Source organism: Vanessa atalanta, chromosome 26, assembly GCF_905147765.1.
Source record: "Vanessa atalanta chromosome 26, ilVanAtal1.2, whole genome shotgun sequence".
Taxonomy (NCBI): domain Eukaryota; kingdom Metazoa; phylum Arthropoda; class Insecta; order Lepidoptera; family Nymphalidae; genus Vanessa; species Vanessa atalanta.
The window spans coordinates 5006731-5017554 of record NC_061896.1 but is presented as its reverse complement, the minus strand read 5'-3'; the positions used below and the strand labels follow the sequence as shown (position 1 = coordinate 5017554).

General features: G+C 32.3%; 2 protein-coding genes across 2 annotated transcripts; both read left to right on the top strand.

Annotated features, from left to right (window-relative positions):
* Positions 1-3764: 3764 nt before the first annotated feature.
* Positions 3765-5534, top strand: LOC125073880. The gene has a single exon (XM_047684962.1). It carries the CDS (start codon positions 3765-3767, stop codon positions 5532-5534), a length of 1770 nt encoding a protein of 589 aa, XP_047540918.1.
* A 197-nt stretch (positions 5535-5731) lies between these two features.
* Positions 5732-7537, top strand: LOC125073879. Its single transcript, XM_047684961.1, has one exon. The coding sequence runs from the start codon at positions 5732-5734 to the stop codon at positions 7535-7537; it is 1806 nt and encodes a 601-aa protein (XP_047540917.1).
* The last annotated feature ends 3287 nt before the right edge of the window (positions 7538-10824 follow it).

Sequence of the window (10824 nt, the reverse complement as noted above, 5' to 3'; positions counted from 1 at the left end):
TGATATGTCACTCACGTTGTCACGTCAACAAGACATAGGGCACCTAACAGCCAAATACGATTTAGATACCTGCACACACATGCAGAAACTAGTTATAGATAAATAGACCAAATATAGTTGTATCCGATTTATTCTGGTTATTTCTGATTATTGATAACGTCTAATGATGAAATAATTGTATTTATAAATTGACTTTAAAAAGGAGGAGGTTCTCAATTCGTTTGTATATTTATTTATTTTTTTTGTTTGTAACCTCATAACTTTCGACTGGGTAAACCGATTTTGATGATTATTTTTTTATTTGAATTTAGCTTCTCGTGTGTTTTTTTTTTTTAATTTGGTCCAGTTCTGATGATGACACCTATAAGAAAACAATATAAGTATTAAATTTCCATAAAGTATGTTCACGAGAAACGGACGAATAACTCAACATCACGCCAACCAATGTTAATGACTCTTTTACTGGAAAGGATATATTTCAAGGGTATTTTGGTGAGAGTTTGGTTAGGTTCTGATTATGGGATCCATGATAAAGTATCGGAACTCTTCAATTCCGAGGAGCAAATGGACGATACTCGGCCGAATCTTTTATAGGGTAACCCGATGTTTGAATCACCTACCGTAACGTGGTTATGGTCAAGTAATTCTCATAGTCGAATATGTTGATCAATGGAACTCCTTAACGGCTCACAGTAAGGTGTCTTAATGTAGCAAAATTACCGACTCCAAAACTAACAATAATTATAACTATATTATCGTAAATCGACTTTTAAGTAGTCTAATATTTTTCACTTCTTTTATTTCTAGGAAATAGGAGAATTCTAAGAAAATATTTTGAACATTGTTTGTTATTCATAGGTATGAGTTGAGTTAGATTTATAGTGGGTAGGTACCTACCTACCTCCTTGCGTGGTATATTCATAAATCGTATCTACAGATTAATGAGTAGAAAAAGTAAGTTCGTGATTATTAAGTCGTAGAAGAACTATAACGTAGTCGTAGAAGAACGTACGCAAATATTTTTTTTGAATTTTTAGTAAATTTTTTTTTTTTGGAATAGTGTTTTATTTGAGGTCAGTTTTTTTGTTAAAATTTTTGTTTATACTTAACTAATAAGAATTAATGTGGAAATAATTAAATATTCGAAATACGTAATTTATTCGTTTTTAATTAAATATAATAGGATTTGAAAAAAAAAAATTGGACGCGGTGTAAGTCAAGCGCGATGTTTGGGGTCAAATTTGATTACAACATTTTGACATGTAGCTTCTGATACATGTACTGTAAACAGACGACATCTACAACAAATCAACCAGGTATCGGAATTTCTTAAAAATAAAATGTTAACATATTTTTTTGCCGACTGTACTTATTATGCACGCTTGATAAAAACAATATACATAATTTCGGTTCGTTATCTTAAATCTGTGTGTATCATAATGTTAGTAGTTTTACATTGAATAATTTTTTCTCATCATACATCATTATATACATGTATAATTTATTTAATTATTAGTAAAGTTTGAAAAATCATTTAGCATTAGGTAGCCTTTTTATTGAGGAACATTAACAGCCTCTAAATTTCCTACTGCTGGGCTAAGGCCTCTTCTCCCTTTGAGAAGAAGGTTTGCAGCATATTCCACCACGCTGCTCCAATGCGGGTTGGTGAATACACATGTGGCAGAATTTCGTTGAAATTAGACACACGCTTACTTACGATGTTTTCCTTCACCGCCGAGCACGAGATGAATTATAAACACAAATTAAGCATATGAAAATTCAGCGGTGCTTCGTCTGGGTTTAAACCCGCATTCATCAGTTAAGATGCACGCGTTCTAACCACTGGGCCATCTCGGTTCTCATAAATTAAATATACATTTTTTAATATCATTTATCCAGATTATTTTTAAAATTATTAAGATGGATACTCTCATTTTAAATTCAAGTAGATCTTTCCACAGCACAACTGATGTTTTATTGAGAAAGGTGGAAAACTATTGTAGTTATTATAAGGATCAGAGACAAGCTCCTCTATATTATGCACTAAAAATTGGTTCAATATAAATATAAACTGTTTCTTTTTGACTAATTTAGTATATTTTTAAAAACCTGTGCATATTTTACTTAGAAAGACGTTTTAAATTGTATATATTTGGATATATAATTCTAAGTATTCAGTATAAAAGAATTAACACAATTTGCATGTACATCGTACATATTTCATAACTTTGTGTATAATAAAAACTGTTTTTAATTTCGTAGCGAACTATTTGATTACAATTGCTGTAATAATCGCTACATTTTTAAATGAATCCTTATAAGTATCAGGGTTGCGGCTTATAATCATATTAAAATTAAAAAAAAAACATAACCTCAAATTATTAATTTATTTATTTATTTGATTCATCAACAATGTGTAAACAGCATGCATAAAAAAAAAAAACAAATCAACATTCGAACCAAATGAAGCTTCTTAATTTAAAAACTACTTAATAATAAATGTTTATCAATAAAGATATTATAAAAAAAACTATAATAAAATATATATATTTTTAGAACCAGAAGTAGGAATTACTAAAAGAAAAAAAACCAAATAGGCAAAACTCTACGACAATGACCTTTAATTTACAATAAAAATCAATCTACATCAAAAGAAAAAAAAAATTAATCTACAAGACAAATAACCATCAATAAATAATCACACTATATCACAGATCCAATGTGTCTGCCGCCAAAAACTCCCGCCTTTTTTTAACAGTTATTTGTTTATGCATCATAGACATCATTTTTGCTACCCAGTATGATCTTTTTCAAAGATGCAATGGACGTAACATTCAGATCAACCCTGTATTAATACTCATCATAAACATTATAAATTTGTGATAATGGGATATGTAATTAAAAATTTGGTGAATAATGTAATATATTTATTTATTTTATGACAATGCGCCACCAACATTGACAACTGAGACACCTCTCTTGTGTTTTAAGTTATACAGACTCAATCACCCTTGTTATAGCTGATTGGCGGTCGAATATAAGATGAGTGGGTGGTACCTTGTACGGGCTTGCACAAAGCAATACCACCAATCAAAAATGTAATCTTGTATTGTCAGCAGTTTCACAATTGTGTGAAAATTTAATATACATATTATCCCAAATATTAATCCGACTCTACTGAAGAGAGTTCAGACGTAGAAGTATCGGTTGAGAGTGTTTTTTGAGGTTTGGGAAACACTGCTTACTTCTTAATTATGAGCTGTTAGTGAGATTTCCTTAAAAAAAAAAAAATAATAAATTTCTAGCAGCAAGCTTGCTTACTATAAAAAAATCGCCTGGTGTAACAGTGATTGAATTACATTATTTTATTTTTAATGAAATAAATTAGATCATTAGTTCTATTGTCTAATAACTCATTTCGTATCTCACTCGATAAATGTCATTTCATGATCGAATTAGGCGGTTATTTTTATGTTAGTTTTATTAAATGGTCCTACGGAAGCTTATTAAGATGCGTCATGTAAAATTATTAATTAGTTTCAGTCTTGCCCCAATGTACGCCATTAAATCTTTCACCTATTTACGTATTAACAAATAAAAAAGAAAATGTGAACATTATCAAAATTTATCAATTTACAAAGTGATCGCCGCTATTGTCGTAATCAATTTTCACCCCAACCCTGATTTCCAAAACCGATAATATCGGTACATTAGCCACGGTTATTATTCAATTGCTGTTATTTAACACGAACGTTACAAAAGCAATGTCGATAAATAGCTTTATAGAAACGAATATACAATTAAATGATTGTGACGGAATAGAGAATCTAGCAAAAAGTGCTGCTAAAATAGCATTTCACAATTTTAAATGGCATTACGTTACTTTGGTACTACTAAATTCTGCAGCATCTTGCGGGTTAAGTGCGTTTCTCCAAGCATATAACAAGACTTCGATCGTTGCCAACGTTAACCTTAAACCGAGATATTCAGATATAACAAAACAATTTGTTTTATTTGGACAAACGATGAAGGATGTCCTTTATTTAATACAATGGCTAGAAGATCATAAATTCAATTACATTGGCAAGTTTTTGATAATCTGCCAATCAAATGAGTTTAATGACTGTGATGAAACAGAAGCAGTTGAAACGTTATGGAATCATAAAGTTATAAATGTTGTTTTTATTAAGCATGAACCAAACTGTGGTGCAATTGGTTATACCTATGATTTTGGAGAGGATTGTAAAAATTCTCCTCCAACGAAATTGGATAATTGGGAGAATTGTTTACAGAACGGGGAATATTGTGGAAATATGTTTCCGATTAAATTAAAAAATCTTCACGGCTGTCCGATCGTTGTTTCGACGTTTATTCAAGTGCCTTACATGAACATCACTGATGATGTACCATCGGGCGCAGATGGTGATCTGTTGCGTATTTTGATTGAAGCGCTCAACGCAACACTGGTTATAATGACACCGCATTATGGTAATGGTTGGGGAAACCTGAACGATAATGGAACTTGGGTCGGCTCCCTTGGCGACTTATATTATGATTTGGCTAATTTCTCAATGACCTCTGCAAGTATTACTCAGTCGAGAAACCAGGATTTTCAAATGTCAAGTTTTTATCACACTGTGACGTTAGTATGGGTAACACATCCACCTGAAATGGAGATGCCTTACTATAAACTATTAAGACCTTTCAAAGTAGATACACAAATAGCTTTTTTAGTCTCATTCGCACTTGTGATTATTATTGTTTTGATCTTTAAAACAAATATTTGTATATATGTTTATAAGAAAATGAAATTTGGTCGAATTCCCGATAAAGTATTATTTTCGTCGTGGGAAATATGCATGGGTCAGCCGATTTTACTATTCCCATCAAATATGTCACTGTGTTATTTGGTGTTAATGTGGATTTGGTACTGCTTTTTGATGAGAACATTTTATCAAGTTCATTTGATAAATTCATTAAAAACTGATATATATTCGGCACAACTTTCGAGTATAGAACAAGCGATTCAAGCCGAATACCCGTTTGGTGGTGGAGCTGCTTTAAAAGATTATTATATTAATAATTCATTAGTTTACGATAATTGGAAACATATGGAAAGTAATCAGTACCACAAGATATTGCTAAATTTGACTGAAGGTATGAAATTTGTTTTAGGAATGAATCTAGCAACAGCTAAAGTCTTTCTAAAACAACCTGGTAGAAAGTTGCATATCTTACCCCAAAAAATAATCAATTGCCCGTCAGTGATATTTTTCAAAAGGTTTTCACCTTTAGTGCCACCAATAAATAGAATTATTGAACGTTTAGTCGAATTTGGTTGGGTCGATGTGATCTTCAGGAATAACACTGATACTAACAATATTGAGAGACCTGAAGACGTAGACAAACCAATCAAATTAAGTAATTTTACAGGTTGCTATGTAATTTTGTTTTGTGGTTGGACATCGTCGTTCGTATTATTAATTCTTGAAAAGTATTATATAAGAAAAACAAAACGTAGACACCTCGTATAGAAATTAATTTTCTAAGTGATAGTTAAGCGGAAAATAATAAGGCACGATAAAAATGTAATAACCATTACTTTTGAACACGTAATGTGGCAATCAGTTATTGATTTGTGTGACCAGTATATAAGACGATAAAGATGTAGCTTTGAGTAGCTTTATTTTGCAAAAGTATTCCAGCTTGGACAATTTTGCAGTGATTTATAATGAATAATAGTTTGAATTTAATTTTAAAAGAAGAACCTCACGCTTTAGAGAGGATCGGGGAAGTAGCAGCAAAAATTGCTTATTACAATTTTGATTGGCGTTATGTCACTTTGGTAATTTTTAATGCAGTTCAATATACACTGGCACTGGGAACGTTTTTAAAGATTTATAAGCAGTCAGTTATAATAAAACTAGGAAAGAACGTTCCTCGTAATCGTATACCTGTACCACAATTTGTGATATTTGGTCAAAGTTCCATCGAAATTATCGACACTGCACTGTGGCTTGATAAAATGAATTATGATAATAGCGGAAAATATATTTTTATATGCTCTGCAAGTAATTATGATAATTGTAATGAAAAACAAATATTTTTGACTCTGGCGAAGATTAAGATTATAAACGTTATATATATGAGAGGAGAAAGTTCGGAAGATTTTGTATCGTTTTCTTATGATATTGTTCATCCGGGGAAATGTATAAGCAGTGAACCTTATAATGTAGATGTCTCTGGCAATTGTCCTGATGATGAATGTTACAAAACAGTATTTCCAGATAAATTAAAAAATTTCAACAAATGTTCACTCATTATATCAACATTCGAACAACCACCGTTTATGTATTTGAGCAACGATACCTTAGAACCTTCCGGAGGCGACGGAAATATTTTAAGACTCGTGGCTAGTGCTTTAAATGCTACGTTAGAAATTAAGATACCTCAAGGAGGAAATGATTGGGGTCAATATGATAATGGTAATTGGACTGGTTCTTTAGGTGACGTTTTTAACGACCGCGTTGACGCATCGATGTGTTCGCTTCCTGTGACCGCTGATAAGTACGGAAATTTTCAAATTTCCTTCGTATATAACTCAATGGATATAGTTTGGACTGCAAAACTGCCTATGCAAAAACCAGCTTGGCAGAAACTTTTGAATCCATTGCAAACCGATTTAAGAATCGTATTATTTTTTACATTTGTGAGTATAGTTTTAATTAACTCGTTAATGAAATTGAGTAAATGGCAAAGACTTCGAAAGATTCTCAAGATTGGACCTACAAGGTTTAGCTTATTGTTCTATTCCTGGGCGTTGTTTTTAGGAATACCAATATTAAGAAATCCGTCGAATCGACAGTTCCTGTTAGTTATGTACAGTTGGATATGGTTTAGCTTTGTCATTAGAAATGCTTACCAAGCAGCTCTAATAGGTTCCCTGAAAAAACACGATTACGAAGAATATTTCACAAGTTTCGAAGATGTTTTAAAAGGTAAATATCCTTACGGTGGTCTAGGAAATTTAAGAGATTATTATGCTGATGATAATTATATTTATGATAACTGGGAAACTATGGAATTCGACCAAGTTTATGAGGTTTTAGATAAAATTTCAGAAGGAAAGTCAGATATCGTATTAGCGTTCAATAAAGAAATAATTGTTGAACATTTAATTGATCATAGTGGTGTCAGACATTTGCAAATTTTACCTGAGAAAATTGTTAATAGTCCAACAGTAATGTTCTTTAAGAAAAATTCTGTGTTGACCCAACCGGTCAGTCGTATTCTAAGTATTTTAGTGGAAGCTGGGTTTTGTCAACTAATGCACGCGAGGTATTTGAGACATAAAAAACTTTTATTTCAATTAGCAACCAGTCATAAGAATGTGCCTCTTACTTTAGAAAATTTTAACGCTTGTATGGTTTTATTGATTTTTGGTTGGTTTTTGTCTATTATATTTTTTGTGGCTGAAGCATATTGTGGTCGACTTCAAGACGATGAGAAACAATCAGATCAAAAAGATACGAATTGAATTGATGGCTTTCAAAAATTTGTTTTATTGAAATTGTATTTTGAATCAATTATGTATGATACTTGCGTGAAAAAACTAGGCGCTTATGACGTTTTGAATTTGTAGGTGCGTGACCTTAATTTTCGAAAATATATGTCGATTTAATTACAAATATATTGTGAGTGTTTGCTAAATATTGTTTGTGTTAGTTTTAGGCTTAGTTGATATAATATTTGATGTATATATGAATAAATGATATAATTCAGGATGAGAATTTTACTTGTTTTTTATACGACTCTTGTGTGGACAAAAAATAAATTTATAGCGAAAATAATAAAACTAAAATAGACTTTATTCTTAGAGAATTTAAGACCAATTTTCGAGTCTTAAATCAAAATTTTATGTTTTCCTATCAGCAACCATTTATTTTATTTATGGTCAGGCTGTCTACTGACATAGGCTTTCGGTAGTTCATTCCACTTATCTTCTAAGTACAACAGCCTTGAAGGTCAAATGGGTAGGACAAACGAATCATAACTGAAGGCCTTGAGTTAAAGAAATATATATATGATCCTGGGTGGATTAGAAGCTGTGACCTCGGTCTCGATACACGTGTCATATATCAGGTCATTTTTTAATTGTTAAACTAATTATCGCTTCACAATTTCGAAACGACGAAACTAATAAACTAATATTCTAATATCCCAAATTGGTGTTTTGAAATGTATTCTTCTAATATTTCATTTTAATTAGGTCTCGGCACATTTTGCATATCAATATAACAAGTGTCTCTTTGGTACTCAATTTGACAAGTGTCATTCATTGTTTCCAATCAACACTCCTTAACGGTTACAATGTTCGCGCGGAATTGTTACTTGTGAAATATTAAAGTGTAAAATTAGTATCTACGTTGAATTTGTAAATATAATATTCTGATCATCTGTTCTTTACTTTTATTATTGGAAAAACGCTTAACGCGTTTCACCTACATGATGTATGGGTATGTGGTACACTGGTGCCATCGGAATACCCTCTAAACAATCCGTGGTACTCTCTTCATTTCTTTAGCGAGCGTCACAGGATCACTTTCGATGCTACCGTGACGTCTAATATATTTCATTTGGGTATTTAACTAAATGATGGCAAAAAACATCCTGTATAAATGCTTTTATTATATTTTCTTGGTAGTAAGGCTTTGTGCAAACCCATCTGGATAGAACCATCCATTAGATATTCTACCGCAAAACAGCAGTACTAAATATTGTTGTGTTTCGGTTTGAGTGAGCTAGTGTAACTACAGGCACAAGAGAAATAACATCTCAGTTCCCAAGGTTGGTGGTACATTGACGATGTAAGGAATGGTTAATATTTCTTACAGCGCCATTGTGCATGGGCGATGGTGACCACTTACCATCAGGTGTCCCATTTGTTCGTCCGCCAACTCATATCATTAAAAAAAAAAGTACGGTCATTGGTTGAATTTCCACAATTATTTTAAACATTTAAAAAAATAAATAATGGTTTTTTAAATTTTTACACAAAATAAAAAGACCTATTTAAAGAATAATAAAAAAACCGTTTGACAGACAGATGAGAAAATTGTCATGATTATTTAAGGTACTGAAGTTCACAAACCGGTCCTCTTTTATCAAATAACATGATATCTCTGTCTCATTCAAACCATCAGTCATCTCTTATAAAGTCATCTCTCAGCATTTTGTCAAAGTGAACTATAAATCAATATAACGCAACAAGAGCGTTACTAACTGTACTTACTGGCTTCAATTGACTTCATTCCGCGTTTCATTCCGAATGATATATCGGATGGTTTCCTCGATTCGTGGCGTATTAGAGATTTAACTTAATTTGTATTTTTTACAGTCTATGAGTTGTGCTGACTTATCATCATATTTCTGCCAGTCAGCCTAGATAGTTCAAATTTAAAAACGAGGTGTTCGCTGGGCTCTTTATTGGAACGAATTTGTTCTCGCTATTTATTATGTATTAAAAATGTTTGAGAATAATTAGATATTGAGAAATGAAATGATTATCAGAAACTCTTGGTGACAGGACTTTGTGCAAGCTCGTCTGAGTAGCTATCAACTACTCATCAGATATTCTACCGTAAAAAGCAGTACTCAGTACTGTTGTGTTCCGGTTTGAAGGGTGAGTGAGCCAGTGTAACTACAGGCACAAGGAACATAACATCTTAGTTCCCGAGGTTGGTGGCGCATTGATGATGTAAGGAATGGTTAATATTTCTTACAGCGCCATTGTCTATGGACCGATCATCTATCTATAATCAGGTGACCTATTTGCTCGTCCGCATACCGATATAATAAAAAAAAAATTGGTATTGTTTATTAGTTGTTATTATGCTACACAGAAAACAATTTAAAAGTGGCATGAGTGCAAAGCTTAAGTATTTTCCGAGTTCGATAAATGTTCATGAGAGTCACTTTAGATAAAGCATTGTTACACTAACGTAGGATTTTCTCTAATAAAGCATCGGCATCTTATGTCCCATTACTGAGCAACGCCCTCCTGATTGACGAAGGCCTAGAGATTGTTTCAGACCAAACGGGGTAGATTTTCATCCGATAGAAAAATCGCGATGTTTGTCTTCATCCCCGAGCATGAGATTGAACTTGGAACAGTTTGAATTCGTAATCCATTACGATTCACGTGTTCTGGTACTATAAAAGGAACTACTCGTAAGTCTTGAGTTGAGTATAGGCCTTCTCTAATCTGTGTGTGTGTGTGTGTGTGTGTGTGCGGTCCCTAAACTTCAGTGTAACAATTTATTATTCGATTTTGTATATTACGTTATAGTACGACAAAATTTAAATGTAACATCGAAAATTAAAAAAAAACCATCAATCGTCAATTTGGCGAATGTATTAGGTTATATGATATTAGAAATTATTACGTTTGCTTAAAGATCATTTTCGCATAACAAATAAATAAAGATTGATGATTTCGAAGTCACTTAATTTGGATGTGATCAGTTTTACGAATTTTGCTGATGCTACATCTAAGTTGTGTCTTACTATACCGCTCTACTTTACTAACTGATGAGTATTCCCTACATTCATTTACAAGTTTTGTTTTTATTTTTACAAAAATAGACACAGCGATTATGTTGATATGATTATGTGATTTTCATAAAAAGCAAAGAAAAAATGTTATAGGCTTTACGACTTATTTCAAAATCAACAAAATATTCTGATTCACTTATTTTATGCCCAAATATGAAATGGTCCCGCTGAGGAACTGCCCTGAGGAGAAGGTACATGTAGTAGAGTTTC